We start from the raw sequence: 18,555 nt of genomic DNA, 5'->3' as shown, positions 1-18,555 counted from the left end.
CAGAGAGTGGCCAATCAATGGCTGAAGAGATGGAAGAGAGGGGAGGTCGGGTTCATGCGGACATAAGGATGCAAAGGAGTAGCGGATGCATTGGAGAAGAGAGAGTGGAGGGAATGGAGTCAATTTTGAAGAAATATAAAAATGACAAGAGTGGGGTAGGGTGGAGTGTTACTCCACTATAAAATGGAGCATCAGTAACTTTACTTTTCTTTTCTTTTTCTTTTTCTTTTAAAATTAGTAACTACTAACAGGTCCGAGTACTGGTTCCGATTTTGGATACCTTATATGTAGGAACCGGAATCGAAATCAATTTTCACATGTTCGTTATTTTAATACCCGGACCTTATCTTATTTTCAATACGAGTTATCTAGGCCCCACCGTAACGGGGTAGGTTCTAACCGGTTCTGGATATACTCAGTATCCATGTACTCCCTCTAATCAAAACCCCGAAGTTGAAACCCTCTCTCAGCCTGTTCTAACCTGTCAACCCGACGATGACCGCTGTCATAATTATCAGCCTCTATTATCCTTGATAATCTTGTCGTTATCCTCACTGTTCTTCGCCCTGCTTATGAACGACTTCTTCTTCACTCGCGGCAGTGGCGGCATCCTCCTTCTCTATTCTCATGGATGGTGGAATTTTCAATTCACCGTCTAAGTGACCTCCATCTCCTCGTGCTCCCTTGTCCTTCATCCCTAGGAGCTCATAGTTGCAGGGTATGAGTTTGGAAGAGTTGAGGCCGTTAGATCCTTTTATGATAAGAGAATGTGAATCTTATAACTTCTTGTTAGAGACATTTCCTTCTCAGTCTATTATGTCAAATCGAACCTTAACATTAGTGGAAGGGCTCTATTCGATGAAGTCCTTTGGTCGATATTAATGCATAGAAAACTGTAGTTATAAATTATATGAGATCCTACTTTAGTGCAGTTGGTCCATGGAGTTTTGAATGGATCTCTTAAGCAGTTGCAAATTGCAAACTCGAGTGTTACAATTAGAAGATGTTTCAATACCGTGTTGTGTTGTTGTTTTTGTATAAAATACTAAGATCAAGAATACTCTGATGAACTCACAAATCCTTAATCAAAATTCAGGATTCGAATATAATTGATTTATGTTAAGGATTCTTAACAGTATTCCTGATCAGTTCTGTTCCTATTCAGAATTATAATTGTTAAGAGAATTATAAAAACAGTATTCATGATCGATCAGAATTACTCTGATCTTGTTCATAATTATAAAAACAGTATTCTTGGTCAATTATGTTCAGTATCTTGAGCTCATAAATTAGTTCTATTGTCGAACTCAAGAAACTTTTTCTTTCGCTTTGACTTTTGGAAGTTATTTCCCGAAGAGACCAAGTTCACTTTAGAGCTAGAGGTTTCATTACTTTTTCTTTGCAAATTGCGAGTTCCCTCCTCAATTCGCAGATGTTTAGGTGTTTGTCCTACAAAGAATTCTTCGGTGGTGTGCAACAGTTTCTTTCTGTGATCATGCCATTCGTGTGGCAATTTTGTAGTTATTGCTCTCACTTGCATTGCTTCAGAAACATCCACTTTAATATCTTTCAATTTGGACACTAGCATGAGTAAATCGCGCACTTGGTCCATTACAGATAAATGATCTGACATTTTATACTCAAAGAACTTCATTATTAAAAATTTTTCTACACCATTTTTCATGGTTTTGTACTTGTCTTCGTGCCCTTGCCAGATATCCTTCAGGGACTTCACGAAGGTATTGAGATCATAAAGATGATCTTAGAGTGTGTTGAGAATGACCCTTGCAGTGAACTTCATACTCTTCACGCTTCTTTAGTTCAGTCTTCACTTGTTCAACGTCATTGTCATTTAGTGTAGGATCAACAAGAGTAGTTTGTCCCATCGAATCGATCCAACTTGACGAAGTCCTAGTTCATCATCTTGAAAGCAATTCCCGATTCAATCTCCTTTGCCATAATCATCTTGAGATTGTTGAGGAAGAAGGCTGGAGAGTAGAACCGGGATGTGTAGTCAGAGACGTGAAGATCACTTTTTTAAGGTGATTATCGCCCTATTACGAAGAGTTTGTGGCAAGAGTTTTGATAGAAATATCACCTCTAGGATACATAATGACTACTAAGATCTTTGTACGACCAGAATGGATATCTCTCCTCGAGACTTGTTGAAGAATACTTGGAAGAGAAGAGCAAAGAGAATTATGGGAGAAAATGTGTCTGATATTGTGTTGTTATGTCTGTTCACCCCTCTTAAATTTATTTATAATAGTAATCACGATCTTTCCAATGTTTATGTCATTGTAACCAACATTAATAACTTTTTAAAAAGCAATCGCCGCACTGCAGCACCAAATTTTGGTGCTGTGGCACTGAATTTTGGTGTTGTAATATTGAGTGTACTAACTTGTGGTCAGTGCACTTCGTGCCGCAACATCGGAATCCGGTACTACGCATCGACTAATTTGGGAATCAACAACAACTTCGGTATTGCAACACCGAAATTCCAATGTTGTGGCACCAAATCGTCTATTAACTACACCATAAATTTTGATCGACTCTCCATATCTAGATATTTCCTCTCACAAAGTCACAATCTACCTTCATAATTTTATAATAAGAGTCCTACTCGAGCTCCCCCTCAACTCTCTATCTCTTTCAACTAAGTGAGAGTTTGAGGGAGCTCGGGTGGGGTTGCACCACTGATGACCACCTCTTAGATAAGGTCACGTGAGACTCTTAAGGCCTTTAGCAATCTCGCTTGGAATAGAGATCACCGACGGGAGTCCCCTCTCTCTCTCTCTAGGGTGAGGGTGTGGTGATCACCCACCGCGAGAGAGAGAGTAAAAGGGAAGGCTAGAGGCTAGTCACTAGACGTTTCTAACACCTTTTATTAATCTTGTATGTAAGGGAGCCCCACTAGAGCTCCCTTTTGTTCTCTTTCTCTTAGGGAACAAACATGGAGCTCCTTTTATAAGAAAAATTGGTTTATTTTATTTTTTTCTTAATTCATTTTTCTAAATGAATGAAATGTTGGGGTTGTTTTTAGGTTTGATGGGCTAAGTGTTTGCATTAGTCCACGTAGGAGGGCATATCAAATTTTTATTTTGTCATTTTAATAGTGGATCACTTTGATAGTTGAAATTAAAATTCATGGGCTACTTTGGTGATAATTTTTTTTGGAAAGCCGAGGAGAAAGTTTGGTATTAGAGTTGAGTTGATTTGAGTTTTGATTTTAATTAGTTTGTAATGATTGCGTTGTTGAATTATAAAAAAAAGTATGAAAAAGTAATGGAAGTTGAAAAAAAGTAATGATTGTATTATTGAATTGTGAAAAAAGTAATGAATAGTTGAGAAAATTTATTATTAAAAATTAAATTGAATGATTAAAAAAATTAAAGAAAAAGAAAAAATAATAATTGTGTTGTTGAATTGAAAATAATTAGAGATGTGTTAGAAAAATTTTTTTAAAGCAAAACAGAGGCTAAGTGGTGACCCAAACCTTAGGGACCATATTGGTAGTTTCTTATAGAATTTATTTATTTCCCTTGACAAGGGGGCGATTTTCTTCCTTGTGTTGAGCCCACTTAAACGCACCGTTTCGGCGTCCGTTGCTCTTCATTACGCGAGCTCAAGATCCCCCCTCTCCGTTCTTCACCGTCCGAGCTCTCTCTCTCTCTCTCTCTCTCTCTCTCTCTCTCTGTGCCCGCTCCTCGGAAGAACTCTCCTCAGTCCGCTGAGCAAAGAGCAAAAGGGAGAAGAACAACTCTGATCTCAGTTCCTCCTATCGTCCAGCAATGGCTCAGCCTCTCGTGAAGAAGGACGATGATCACGACGACGAAGGTCCGGTTTTCGGTTCTCACTTCCCATTTCTCGATCTGATCTGATCTTCTTCTATAGGTTGCTTCGTCCCAATGGACTAATGCTCCCGATTAGCTCCTAGATCCGGGTCGAATTCTGCCAATTCGTGGTTTCTCTAGCTTGATCTGGTTCAGTTCTGATTGAATCAGATTGTTTCATGTTCCTCGGGATGTTTAATGCACATAGTTCTATCATGCTGATTCGTAATTTAAACAAGAAGGAAGGAATTACAGAAGAAAAATTATATCCAACCATTCGTGCATTCTTAAATTTTCCGAATCTGTTCAGCGCAATTCATTGGGATCTGGGTTTTTCGATTCGGGGATTTATCGATCTGGCAATAGCTTTCGTAGCAGAACCAGTTGCTATAATGGTGGGAGTACGCAGGCTCCTTTCGTGTAGGACTGTCTGCGTCTGTTGCTTAATGCGGTTATGAAATGTTGTGTTGCAGCTGAGTACTCTCCCTTTCTTGGGATTGAAAAGGGGGCTGTTCTTCAAGAGGCTAGGGTCTTCAATGACCCTCAGCTTGACCCTAGGCGGTGCTCCCAGGTCCCAGCTCTTGCCTGTTCTGCCATTTGTTTGCCCCCCTCATTCGACATCAGCTGTTGCTGAGCTTCACATACTACTCGTTTTCTTATGTTTCAGGTTATCACAAAACTTCTGTATCTGCTGAACCAAGGAGAGACGTTCACAAAGGTCGTTTTTTTTTTTTTAAATATTTTCTGCTGCAGGTTTTGGACAACCACTTGCAGTTTCTGTTCGTATGATTCTGATTTTGTTCTTTGCAATGCTTTTTACAGATAGAAGCAACCGAAGTATTTTTTGCTGTCACGAAGCTCTTTCAGTCAAGAGATCTCGGATTGAGGAGAATGGTTTATCTGATGATCAAGGAGCTCTCTCCTTCCTCAGATGAGGTTGCAAGTCATGCTGGATTTTTCTCTTTCATTCTTTTGCCTAGCTTGGCAGCAGTGACCTGCTTTTTTTGCAAATGCTTAGCTGTTTGAATTCCATCTACTTGCAGGTGATCATTGTGACAAGCTCTCTCATGAAGGACATGAACAGCAAGACTGACATGTATCGAGCTAATGCAATTAGGGTCTTATGCCGCATCACCGATGGAACCCTTCTTACACAGATTGAACGATATCTGAAGCAAGCAATTGTTGACAAGAATCCAGTGGTTGCTAGTGCAGCCTTAGTCAGTGGGATCCATCTACTTCAGGTTCAGTTGAATTCCTTTAAGGCAAGATGTACTGTCTTGACTCTTTCTCAACTATGCTTCCTAATGTTTGTCCTTGATAAATAGTCAAATCCCGAGATTGTGAAGCGGTGGAGTAATGAGGTTCAAGAAGCCATGCAATCAAGGGCAGCTCTTGTTCAGTTCCATGCACTGGCTTTGCTGCATCAGGTGGGCATTACCTTTGGTTCCGTTTCCACTTTCAAGCTTTGAGGAATAAATGTAGGCCTAAATTGATCGCTTGATAAGTGAAATTAGGTGGACTGGACTCTGGATAATCTCATTAGGATCTCTCTTAAGCCTATATGGTGGCTTCATTTACTTCATGTGCTCTCATGTAAATAATATTATTCTCTTTCTATGTCTTGCGCCCTGTTGTTTCTCCCAATTTACTTTTTTGTTGCTTGCACCCTGTTATTTCTCCCAATTTACTTCTTTGTTGCTTACACCGATAGATTCCATAGGAATTTGGTTGCAGTATATGTTTCATTATCAAGCAACTATCGTATAATTCATATATGAAATCCATGTTAATATATTTAAATTACCTGAAATCGCTAAACAGAGCTGTATCTTACTGGCAAATTGCAGATCCGCCAAAATGATAGACTTGCTGTTAGCAAGCTAGTGACCAGCTTGACTCGGGGGACTGTTCGCTCACCTCTGGCCCAATGCCTCTTAATTCGTTACACTTGCCAAGTACGTGTGCATTAGAGTGTCTTGTCCCAAGGTAGCATGCACAAACCTTCATCCCTAATATCTCTATCCAGGTTATCCGCGAGTCAGCTGGTAACACACAAACGGGGGAGCGGCCATTTTATGACTATCTTGAGAGCTGTTTACGGCACAAAGCTGAAATGGTGATTTTTGAGGCTGCCAGAGCTATCACCGAGCTAAATGGTGTGACAAGCCGAGAATTGACCCCGGCAATTACTGTTCTCCAGCTTTTCTTAAGTTCTTCCAAGCCAGTATTGCGATTTGCTGCTGTCCGCACTCTAAACAAGGTTAGGTCCTTTGAGACTGAATTCAGGCACCTTTTGTTTTTCTACTTATATAGGCTTTTGGCAAACTTTTAGGTCTGGTTTTCTATGGGGTAGGCCGTTGACAGAGAGAGAACCTCCTTTGCAGTATTCCGCCTTCTAGAAGATATCACGATTATCTAGTGTCATGAACTTTTCTTTCTCAACCAAACCCCCCCCCCCCCCCCCCCCCCCCAAAAAAAAAAAAAAAAGACCTGGACTTACTTGGGGTTGTGTTATGATTTGTGGGATTTATTACTCCTTTAGATTATTGATCTTGCAGTGTTGGTGGTTTTGGTTATGCAGTTTTAGTTTAGGGTCTATATAAAGTAGACCAAAGTTATCATGAGAATGGCTGCTTTATTTCTGTTAAGGTTCCTATGCAGCTCACTGTTAGTCACATATGTGGTATGCCCCTCATAAATAAATGGTATAGGCTTGACTATAATGTCATAGCCTGGTAGATGTTAAGGTTTTTTTCTGGTTGTAAGAGGAAACAGGTTTAAGAGTGTTGGAAGGGTCTGAATATCATAGTGCTATTTTTCCAATTTTATGCGTCTGGTAGATTTTAAGGTTTTTCAGGTATTAAGAGGAAACTGGTTCAGAGTGTTGAAGAGGGTCTAAATATCGTAGCACTACTGTTCTAATTTTATGTATCTGATTTCTCGAATTGATGGGACAAACTCTAAAATGATTGGATGTCTTTTATCCAGGTGGCAATGATGCATCCAATGGCTGTGACTAATTGCAACATAGACATGGAGAGTTTGATCTCTGACCAGAATAGGAGCATTGCAACACTTGCCATCACCACACTTCTGAAGACTGGAAATGAATCTAGTGTAGATCGCCTAATGAAGCAGATTACAAATTTCATGTCTGATATTGCAGATGAGTTCAAAATTGTAGTGGTGGAAGCAATAAGATCACTATGTTTGAAGTTTCCATTGAAGTACAGATCCCTGTGAGTTTACATGGGTCCTGCTTTTTCCCCAATTAAGTTGGGTGAATTGCACACTTGTTTTGGTGTGTCCTTCTAAGGTCACTCATTATTCTTTGTGGTATTTTATTGCAGGATGAATTTCCTAAGCAACATCCTCAGAGAAGAAGGTGGATTTGAGTATAAGAAGGCAATTGTAGATTCAATTGTTATCCTCATCAGGGATATACCTGATGCAAAAGAAAGTGGATTGCTTCATCTTTGTGAATTCATTGAAGACTGCGAATTCACTTACCTCTCAACACAGGTTGCTTTACGGATCCAATATGCCAGCTCTACTACATTTATTATGTACTGATAATTTCTTTTCCTGTCTATGAGTTTGATTAGTTATATCATATGCTGCCAGATACTCCATTTTCTGGGCATTGAAGGGCCCAAAACATCAGATCCAAGCAAATACATTAGATACATTTACAATCGTGTACACCTTGAGAATGCTACTGTTCGAGCCAGTGCTGTTAGCACATTGGCGAAGTTTGGTGCCATGGTAGATTCATTGAAGGTACTATCTACTTGCACTTCTTTTTTGAAGATTTATGAGCATGAAAATCAGTTATGTTACTAACTAGTATTGTGGAAACTCTAATGCAGCCACGCATTTTTGTCCTGTTGAGGCGTTGTTTGTTTGACAGTGATGATGAGGTTAGTCCCTTTCAGACGCACTATAATGTTGTACATTCTAAGTTTCAAGGGCATGAAAATATATGGCAAATTGTTCTTCTCCTTTCTCTAAGCGCCATGAATGTTTGACTTATATATATATATGATCATCTCAAGAGATTTTTACTCAATGCATATTGTCATACGTGCAGGTTCGAGATAGAGCAACCTTGTACTTGAACACACTTGGAGCTGATGGTGCAATGGATGAAACTAATGAAGATGCAAGTGAATTCCTGTTCGGATCTCTGGATGTTCCGCTGGTCAACTTGGAGACAAGTTTGAAAAACTATGCAAGTCTTTTTCCTTTTTTCTTTTATAGAATAAATTGATGTCTTTCTTTACTTTTAACCTTTCTTGTTAATGTAGTCTAGCTTACACTTGTTTTTTTTGTTCGTGTGCAGGAGTCCTCTGATGAACCCTTTGATATTTCCTCCGTGCCCAGGGAGGTCAAAGTTCAGCCACTTGCTGAAAAGAAAGCTCCGAGTAAAAAGCCAGCTGGTTTGGGTGCTCCTCCTAGTGGACCTACTGCCACAGTTGATGCATATGAGAAGTTGCTGTCTTCTATTCCAGAGTTCTCCAGCTTCGGCAACCTCTTTAAGGTTCCCAGACAAACTCTCTGTGTGAATGGCTTCAGATAGTAGGTGGCCTATTTTATTCTTTTGCTCTTCATAAATCTGCTTACAAGCTGCTTGCATCACTTTTGTGCAGTCATCTGCACCTGTTGAGCTCACAGAAGCAGAGACAGAGTACGCAGTTAATGTGGTCAAGCACATTTTCGACCAGCATGTCGTGTTTCAGTACAACTGCACAAATACAATTCCAGAGCAATTGCTGGAAAACGTAATATTCATTCCTGGTCAGCTTCTTAATATTTCAGTGTTTTTAAAGCATTAATGGGACTAATAATGAAATCTGACTTCTGCCAGGTCACTGTCCTAGTGGATTCTTCAGAAGCAGAGGAGTTTGCTGAAGTTGCATCCAAGCCTCTACAATCTCTTCCCTATGATTCACCAGGACAGACTTTTGTGGCTTTTGAGAAACCACAAGGAGTTCCTGCAGTTGGAAAATTCTCCAACATCTTGAAGTTCATTGTTAAAGAGGTAAACATTCTCCAGTATGTTAATTTGCAGTCCTTGTGGAGGTGTTAATTTGCCGTCCTCGTGGAAGATGGTAATTATTTAGCGCAATGAATTTCTGTCTCCATCTTCATAAACATTATAAAGATATTATTGAACATTAGAGATTAAGTTATTTCAAGCTGTATGAGCACTAGTTAGATTATCACTTTATGGCATGACTTCCTTATGTTTTAGAAAATTATATCTAGTAAAATCCTATATGCCTAGCATGCTCCTTGACGTCAAATGTCTTCAAGTAGCTTCTGTTTTGAGATGTCACTATCGTTATATGAAGTTATTTTCATGAAAAGGTCCTGTTGCCGATATTGTTCTATATTAGAGACCATCATTATGTCACGGAATTGCTCTGGAGTTTTTAGAATGATGAGAATTATTTCATTGTTTCTTGCTGCTTTTTTCACATGATTCCTACATCAGGTTGATACATCAACTGGTGAGGCAGAAGATGATGGTGTTGAAGATGAGTATCGGCTCGAAGACCTTGAGGTGGTTGCAGCAGATTACATGCAGAAAGTTGGAGTCTCCAACTTTAGGAATGCATGGGAAAATATGAACCCTGATAGCGAGAGGGTTGACGAGTATGGCCTGGGACCAAGGGAGAACCTGTCTGAGGCTGTTAACGCTGTCATCAACCTTCTTGGCATGCAGCCATGCGAGGTAAACTGTTTATTCTTAAGTATGCGATTGTCCCATCTCTTCTTGGTTTAATATGTAGAAATTGACTAAGATGATTGTGAAATTGATATAAGATATTTTCGAGTTTCTAGGATGATCTGCTTCACTTACCTTCCTAATTTGGAAATCTGCAAAGTGTAGTTTTAACAAGCTAGTGATTTTTCCCATTATGACTATTTTTAAGTCCTTTTAACATACTATTATCCACCTACAGCTTACGTGGCATTCATATAAGAGCTCCTGTAACTCAAATATCTACCCAAAGCTTCGGAATAAGATTCTTCCTCTAATGACTTTTGTAGTTTCATTGTGGTTTTATCCCTGCCACTGCCTCTTTCTTGCTTGATTAATGCTGACCTTGCTGAAGGTGGGATAATCTTGATCTAAATCAACCTTTCTTGTGTGTTCTGTTGTTCTCAGGGCACGGAGGTTGTCCCAAGCAACTCAAGGTCGCATACCTGCCTACTTTCTGGTGTGTTCATTGGCAATGTGAGGGTCCTTGTTCGGTTGTCCTTCGGGATCGATGGTGAGAAAGAAGTTGCCATGAAATTGGCCGTCAGATCAGATGACGAGAGCGTTAGTGATGCGATACACGAGATCGTGGCAAGTGGCTAGTTTTCTCATGTGACTTTTGATCAGCTTGAAAATTGTTTCTTGGCATTATTCTTTTCCCTCCCTCATGTAATGGTGAATGATAGAATAGGCAAACTTAAGTCCCCAATGATGAGGACCCTTTTATAGAAATGATTCGGTTCGATGAATATGTTTTTGAGCTGTGATGTTTGATGTTTTGTAGTAACATTCTTTTTGGTATATGGATGGCTGTGTACTCAAATATGACATGGAATGTTTATGCACCTTTTGCTCTTTAATTCGGACATAGCTTGGGTGGCTTCAAGTCGGCAAAACCTCTTCTCGCACCTTTTTTCTACAAATTAAGGCTTAGTCGAGTAATCACTATCATCAGGTTACATCTTGGACTCAAATTCTTAGTCGCACTGTTCTTGCAAATTTAGGCAATAGAGCCATCATCTGCTTACCATTGAATAATTTTGATGAGATCTATAATATCAGTCCAATTTACTACATCCTGTCCACGTCAATTTTTGTGTGACAAACCACTTGGTCATGTTTGGTCAGCTAGTTATGAGGAGGATAGGTTGAGAAATTTTCATCCTCTTTTGGTGGTTCCGCAGGGATCACAGGTGGTTTGTGACACAAGGACCTCTCTTAGAGCATGTGGTCCGTTCACGCAGGGCATTTTGGGAATCACTTAACTCTCCAGAGGTGGGTAATCTATTAGCATTCGGTTAATCACTGTGAGGCACGTGACACGATTCAGTACACGTTAGCAATTTCAGTTAAAATTAACAGAGATATTGACGCCGTGCTTACGTTGTTATCAAATCGATAGTTTGTGATCTTTTGTGCAAAAAAAGAAGAAGAAGAATTTTGTACTAAAATAGTTAAAATGTGAAAAATTTGTGAATTTTGATTATTAACCCTAAATTTATGGATTTAGTGGAAACGTTTTACTTAATCTTTTAGTAAAATATTTGAGTGCACCATGTCATCACTTTTGATGATTGTATTACAAATTCCCCCTACACATGTAGAATGTGTTTGGTTTTAGAGTTGAGTTAAGTTGAATTTTGATTTTAATTGGTTTGTAATGATTGTATTGTTGAATTATGAGAAAAAATATAAAGAAATAATAAATAGTTAAGATAAAGTAATGATTAAGTTATAATTGTGTTGTTGGATTATGAAAAAAGTAATGAATAGTTGAGAGAATTTAATATTAAAAATTAAATTAAATGATTAAAAAATATTAAAAATAGAAAAAAAGTAATAATTGTGTTGTTAAATTGAAGATAAGTGGACTTTAATTGAGCTAAAAAAATTTTCTAAATCCAAACACACCCACAGTGTGTTTGGGCAATTAATCCAAAAAAATTGATTCATCCAAACTTTATGAATAATAATGCTGTGTTTGGTTTCAAAGTAAGATTTTAAAATTAAATTTTGATTTTGAAAAAGAATGGTATAAATGAGGCCTACCATTTGATTTTGTATGAGTTATTTTGTTTTGTTGTGAAAAAAAGTAGTATAAATGAGACCCACTCTTTGACTTTTGAGTTATTTTATTTTATTGTAGATAGAATTAAGTTAAAGTTGTGATTTTAAAATCACATTTGCAAGCCAAACAATCCATAAATTCATCTATCTAATGTTGTGAAAAATGGGCTTAAGTTGGCCCAGTCTTTAACACAGAGGAGGAAGGGAGAGCTGCAAAAGGCTTCAGAAGGGAAGCTCGGGGAAGGCGGTAGCGGGCACCAGCAGCTCAGCAAGTCAACAGTGGCAAGCTCAGGGAGTTCGGGGGCAAAACAGTAGCAGCTCGAGAGGAGCTCAGGTAGGTGCGACTATGGTAACAAGGGAAGAAGAAAGAGTGAAGAAGTTTGGGAGAAAGGCAGCACAATAGTTCAGCAGCTCGGGACAACAGTGAGCAGCACCATGGAGCCCGGGGGAGACTCAATGAAGCAGCCCAAGCAAGTCTGGTCTGCTCTCTTCATTTTTTTGCAGACCCGACAAAAGGGATAAGAAGAGAAAGAGAGCAGGAGTGCGTGAAGGAGCTATAGAGAAATCTAGAGAAACTGCCCTTGAAGTGAAGTTTGCGTGGAAGAAGAGGAAAGGTAGAGGAAGAAGTGACGGCATATGTGAGGAGCTGTTCATGGGAATGAATAGGGAGGTGGCTTGCAATCTTGCTTTCCTAACCATAAATGAAAAAGGAAAAGCAAGGATGGAAGGGTGGTGTGATGGCGATGGTCTGCTGCTGCTAGGAGAAAGAAGATGGCGTGGGGAAGAAGAGGAAGAGGGGAAAGGTGGCTTGTATTCGATCTTGTTCAGCTGAAGCAGAAGGAGCAGAGCTATGACTGCTTATGAACCTTTCAGTCTATCTGATATATTTCCTTGATCCTTACACGAGTTAGACATATCCTCGTAAAATTTGAAGATTGTTCAACCTCAGGAAGTACCCGAAATAATTTTTCTTCAATCGCTGGCCAAAACTAGAAAATTTGGTTCTGATTTGTGAGGAAATCTTCAATTTTGTACTAATCTAGCCTAAAACACACACACACACACATATATATATATATATATTTTCTGAATCTTCAGTGAATTAGGAATCCATTGACGTCGGTTATACTTGAAAATACGAAGAATTGAATTTTTTTTATGAATTTTCTCCCTTGACTAGCAAAATCTGTTTCAATTTAACAATTTTGTGCATGGTGTGCTAAAAAATTCATAACTCTTTCTTCGTGTTAAATCTTGGGATGAGTGACCTCTCAAATCAAACCTAACTCAATTTCCAAGAAACGCCTTTTTAGGTTCAGGATTGATCGTGATATGATCCATTGAATCCCATGCCGAGTTGCTCTATTCACTATTTGGACACCTCATCCCACGAATTTTATCTCTTTGCTCGAATGGACTATTGATGTGATTTTTGCATTGAAATATTCCCGATTCATCAAATCTTGATAAAAAAAATACGAAACTTGGCTTTGGGGTTCATGAAGGTAGTCGTACTTACCGAAGAAAATGATACAAAGATGTGGGTTCCTTTTCCCCCAATACTTACGGTTCAAATATTAATAATTCGCGTCTTACTCTTTGGGATCAACTTCACGGGGATGTTTAGAACCTGTTTGATTCTAGAGTCAAACTCCACTTTATTTAACTCTAAACTTTTTAAAATTTCAAAAAGACCCAAATGTTTTGAAATATTATAAAATGTGCCCCCACCCCTCCTCTCTCCTGTACTGTTCATCTTCTTCTTCTTTCACTCATCCCCAGCCCGCATCGTCTCATTCTCACCTCAGCCCTCATCGTCCTCACTCATTCCCTTTCCTTCACTTGGAAGATCCATCTCCGAATCACTGTTCTTGTTGCAGACTTGGGGTTCCTTTTGCTGAAAGTCTGTAGCTTGGAGGGCGAGGATGGAGGGCATGGAGCAGTAGAAGGTTCAGGTGGAGAACTGAACCAATCAATTGAACCAGTTGCTGGGTCAATTACTCGAGCAGGTTCACCAGGTTCCCCCGGCTCAGCTTTATGTCACCGTCGTTATCTTGGCTTTCACGGTTCAAGGCTCGACCTTGGCTTTCACGGAGAAAGATGGATGGATTGAGGAAAGAATGAGATGGAAAGGGAAGATGGATGGATCGAGCTGGATGTACGGAGATGAAGAAGTCGAAGAGCAACACAGAGTCGAAAAGGATGGCTTGGGTTGCCGCTTCGATGAGGTTGTCCCAGTGATTGAGGGTCCAATAGGGGAGGGGAAAGGAGATCTTGGCTCTCCCGATTTTAGAGTTTCGTCAAATTGAAATATGAGGTAAAATTTGATTTAATTTTTTGGTGGACGTTCGTCAAATCGAAATTTTAGACTCATTGTGGCTCGAGAACTATTGCCATGAGTTGTAATTGGCTTGTCGTGGGTAGGACGACCATGGAAGTGTAGTAATCAATTAGAGAAGGGAGAAGAAGGGCATGAAGATAAAGAAGACGATGAACAGTGCTCTGTGGGGTAAAATTGAAAATTTTTAATAAATTTGGGTCTTTTTGAAATTTTAAAAAGTTTGTAGTGGAGTTAAGTAAAGTTGAGTCAAACATAATTCTAAAACCAAATAGACCCGTAATGATTTTAAATGCAACTTTGCCTCGACCACACTCTCTCAGGCTATTACTTCCTGTCTCTCTCTCTCTTTAATGTTGGTTCTTTGCCTTTTTCTAACTCTTAAAAATTAAATTTTCTCTACAAAGAACGTAAATACCAATTGTTTTGGTGGGAAAATTGACAAGAAGAGAAAGACAGCTGGTTTAGATAGATGGGAAAATGAGGATATGAGATAAAAAGTTGTATAGAATCTTCAAAAATTTCCATTAAAACTTTCCCTCCTTTTCTTTCATTCCGTTTCCATTAATTCAAACGGAGGGTAAATGTAAACAAACAGGAAAATATTTGAGGATTAAAAAAAAAAAGGTAACTGTTAAAGCTCAAAGGATTTAATACTTTAGGGGTAATACAAAGGCAACTCAAACTATTTGGGGTGCTGTTTGGGTCTGATGTAAAATACAGGGGCCGAAATTGGAAATAACCCTTAACTAAATTTGAAGCCTTTGGTGGTCTGATAAAGCTCGCCCCTGCATGACCGATGACGTCTTTCTTCCTCATCATTTGGCCAGTGTTCCTGAAACCCTAGAGAGAGGAAGAGATTAGAAGGTGACTCTCCATCGTTAATTTCCCCTTAATTGCTTGCATTGCATGTAGACATCTTCTTCTGGTTTCTCTTAGCAATGTTGTTTGATTCCATCAGCCGTGCTGGCGTAGATCTTTTTTGTGGTGTTGATCATGGCTGCCAAGCTGCCATAGATTTTCTTGCCAGTGATTTTTGCTGTGGTGCAAATTTATGTGACTAGAAGAATTGCTGATAGAATATCAGTTTGCTGAAACTTTTTTTTTTTTGTTCCATTGATTGATAGTTCAAGGTGCTGAGAGGGAATTGTTTTTTCCCTTTCCATGGACATATGTCCCGTTATGGCTGAAGCTAGATGCAGAAAGTTGTCTGATAACCAACATGAAGCTCACTCTAGTCGGCTCTATGATCTACCTGATGTCGTTCTTTACCACATCTTATCCTTCCTCCCTATGAAAGATGTTGTGAAAACGAGCACATTGTCGAAGAGGTGGCAGTATTTATGGGCTTCTGTTCCTAATCTTGAGTTTCGTGAATGCGATTTCCCTGAAAGGTCCCTCTTCATGAACTTCGTGGACAGAGCTTTCATTTTCCGGGATAGGTCATCCATAAAATCTCTCTCTCTCTCATGTGAGGTACTTCGTGATGCATCCCGCATCAATGCATGGATTACTGCTGCTACAAGGGGTGACTTGGTGGAGCTCTCTCTAAACCTAAAAGATGATGAGCCAATCACGTTGCCTTGCTGCATATTTGGATCAGGAACGATAAAGAAGTTTGAGTTGAATTCGTCTGCCATCCTTAAGTCTCATTCTTCAGCTTGCCTTTCAAATCTCAAGGCCGTAAGTCTTACAGGGGTCACATTTGTGGATGATCGTTCAGTCCAGAACTTATTCTCTTCACCATTGTTGGAGGAGTTGTCTATTTCGGAATGCAAATGGATGAATCTCAAAACCGTGACCATCTCTGCTCCTAAGCTTAAGAAGTTGTCTATTTGTGATTATAACTTGGAGGAATATGTCTCATATGACTGCAGGGTAGAAATACATGGGGCTAGTCTCAAGTCTTTATTATTTCAGGGTGTGCTGATCAATCAATATAGCATTTGCTCTGCTATTCAGCTCGTTGAGGTTGAGATTTCTAGTTGTTCTAGTTTTCCTCATGACGACGTAGGCTATGATATAGTTGCCAGGCACTCACATGAGCTTCTTAAGGGTCTTTCCAGCGTGGAGTGCCTGACTCTATCTGACTTCTTTTTATTGGTATGCCTATTTCCATGCATCTGTACATATCGTTGGTATTGCCGTGGCAATTGAAGAATTTTGAGGTCAGTATTTAAGCAACACTTACATCATTTGGCTTTCTGTTAGGATCTCGGTAGGAGGATTGAGCTCTTTGATGCCCTTCCCGTGTTCAGTATGATGACCGAGCTGAAAGTAACAACGGAGTTTGTCAGTTTACAAGATCCCGGATTTTTGCTGCTTCTCAAAAGATCTCCCAATCTTAGAACTCTTGAAATTAGAGATGTAATGATTTTTCAAAAGACTTACTTGTGACATCATTGTCAACACTTGAAATTGTTATCACCCGACGAGTGAAACGCTGTTGTGGTTTCAGGAATATGAAGCATTTGAAGAATCGATGAGAGCAGTGCCTCTGTGTTTCCATACGCAGCTCAAGAGGATAGTTATTGGCTCTTTTGGTGGAAACCCCTACGAGTTTTTAGCGGTGAAGGCTTTTCTCAAGGCTGCGACAGTTTTGAGAGAGATGGTTATACATGTTAGGGATAGCATGGACAAAAAGTCCATCTCGAATAAGCTGATGCTGCTGCCCAGGGGTTTGAATTGTCGAATAAAGATAGTGCCCAAAAAGGGAAATTCAGTCATATAGCTAGAGGATCTTTGATTCTGGTTTGCTCTCTCTCTCTCTCTCTCTCTCTCGAGGAAGTGGCTCAGACGTCAAACTTGACCATGAGGTAATAGCTTTCTCAGGATATTTAAAGTTTGTATGCTACCTCTTCTAATTTCTTGAATTTGAACATATGGCATAGTATTTTTGAAGTAGTATCAATTCAACCAATTGTCCAGACCATGATTTTCCTTTACTGGTTAAAATTCACAATGTAATTGGCTCAGAGGATTGTATGTGTGCGTGCTTAATTTATCCCAAAAAATATATATATATATATATGTATATGTTTATATATATAGGCTAACGCCATGGGGTTAATTTTGGGATTGCTTTTGTTAAAGCTTGGTTGCTGGTTAATTAATTGGAGGATGAAGAGCATCACATCAGATTCTGATGGTAATTTTGTAACTAGAGAGGAGCACGAGTGTACTGATGCGTGGATAATCGGCTTTGGTTGCTCTGAAGGTGCAGGTGAAGTCGAATCGGAGGGTTTGAACATGAAAAGAATATTTGAAAAATTTCCCGATCGGGTGAATTTATTCAGTAGGAAAACACTGGCTTAGGGGCGAACACCAAAGACCATCGATGTCATCCTTTGTCTTTTTTATTTTTTATTACAGATGTCATCCTTTGTCTTTAAAAGACAGGAGTAAGACCTGGAGAATAAATTCACCAAGTGTGCAGTAGATCTACTGCCTATACATGTTAGCTAGCTATGCTGTTCCTATATCAATTACTGACTCGATAATTTGTGTGTGTGTGTGTGTGTGTGTTTTTTAATCTTCTTTAATGTAGTCTTTCATTCAAATTCAATTACCATGTTATATATATCTATTAATATACTTCTATTCTATATAAATTCAATTACACCGAAAAAAATTCTCGAGATGGTTTGCAGGCCTCCTTGTTGCCTAGCAAATTCTTTCTACTTCTCCATTAAGACGGATACAAATATTAAAATAGCAGATGCAATAGTACAATGATTTGGACTATAATTGAGGTTGCACGAAATATATTTAGGAGGTAGACAATTTTTTTGAGAAATTTTTGGAGGTGACAGATATTTCTCCGGTTCTCACCGGAGTCTCTTCCCTCTTCTGCCAATTCAGAACTCCTTTCCTGGAACCTTAGTGGGAGAGGAAGAGCGACAGAGAGCTTTAAAGGTGAGATTTTTATTTGTATTTTTTCCCAGGTTTTCTACGACATAATTGATCATAATGTTTCTTTTTGCAGTTCAATACCAAGCAAAATTTGTAGCATGGAGCGGGGATTTTTTTTTTTTATTATCTGCCAACAGTGTTTGATGGGATGCCTCACAAACCCCGCTTAGGGTATGGGGTAAGCATATATGATGATTGGGGATAATTTTCGTAATATATGCTATATATTGATTGGAAATGTATATATTTTTAACTTCATACGTATCAAATCTCGATTTCTTGGATATGATATCCAGAGCAAAAAAAAAAAATCAAAATTATACAATATCCAATAAGATAAAATAATCATCAAATCAAAATATCAAACATCAATATTTCAATAAATTTTTGTAGTATCTCATTATTGTCGGAAAATTATTTGCGAAATAGTTAAATATTAAAATAAAGAACTTTTGGACTCTCAATAAATAAAAATACAATAATAATATAAAAATAATTATTTTGGACAAAATAATAAAATAATTAATATATAGTTGTTCATACTATATTTCCTCCATTTATAGTTATCGATATTGTAACAAAAATCATAGTGAACATTAAGGTTGTCCAAAACTCCTAAGAAATATATAAAA

General features: G+C 38.8%; 2 protein-coding genes across 9 annotated transcripts; both read left to right on the top strand.

Moving 5' to 3' along the window:
* The first annotated feature begins 3,640 nt into the window (after window positions 1-3,640).
* Window positions 3,641-10,472, top strand: LOC116204710 (coatomer subunit gamma). The gene is made up of 18 exons (XM_031536952.1): window positions 3,641-3,840; window positions 4,310-4,407; window positions 4,504-4,554; window positions 4,659-4,772; window positions 4,880-5,080; window positions 5,165-5,266; window positions 5,687-5,794; window positions 5,866-6,099; window positions 6,828-7,078; window positions 7,190-7,361; window positions 7,464-7,619; window positions 7,709-7,759; window positions 7,930-8,070; window positions 8,182-8,379; window positions 8,489-8,620; window positions 8,707-8,880; window positions 9,337-9,576; window positions 10,015-10,472. Exons 1-18 carry the CDS (start codon window positions 3,795-3,797, stop codon window positions 10,207-10,209), a joined length of 2,664 nt encoding a protein of 887 aa, XP_031392812.1. The 5' UTR covers window positions 3,641-3,794; the 3' UTR covers window positions 10,210-10,472.
* Window positions 10,473-13,415: 2,943 nt separating this feature from the next.
* Window positions 13,416-18,161, top strand: LOC116204863 (F-box/LRR-repeat protein At3g26922-like). Of its 8 annotated transcripts, XR_004156411.1 has the most exons (6): window positions 13,417-14,878; window positions 15,139-16,114; window positions 16,223-16,378; window positions 16,470-16,827; window positions 17,873-17,926; window positions 17,997-18,161. XR_004156411.1 is itself a non-coding variant. In XM_031537204.1 (5 exons), exons 3-5 carry the CDS (start codon window positions 15,176-15,178, stop codon window positions 16,740-16,742), a joined length of 1,368 nt encoding a protein of 455 aa, XP_031393064.1. In that variant the 5' UTR covers window positions 13,417-13,990; window positions 14,773-14,878; window positions 15,139-15,175; the 3' UTR covers window positions 16,743-16,790. The 8 variants fall into 8 exon arrangements, 5 of the variants coding, with proteins under 5 accessions (XP_031393066.1, XP_031393064.1, XP_031393063.1 ...); XR_004156410.1 differs by lacking the exons at window positions 17,873-17,926; window positions 17,997-18,161 and adding an exon at window positions 17,176-17,576; XR_004156409.1 differs by lacking the exons at window positions 17,873-17,926; window positions 17,997-18,161 and adding an exon at window positions 17,105-17,576.
* The last annotated feature ends 394 nt before the right edge of the window (window positions 18,162-18,555 follow it).

The sequence above is a fragment of the Punica granatum genome, chromosome 4 (assembly GCF_007655135.1).
Source record: "Punica granatum isolate Tunisia-2019 chromosome 4, ASM765513v2, whole genome shotgun sequence".
NCBI classification, from domain to species: Eukaryota; Viridiplantae; Streptophyta; class Magnoliopsida; order Myrtales; family Lythraceae; genus Punica; species Punica granatum.
This window is presented reverse-complemented; position numbering and strand designations above follow the sequence as displayed.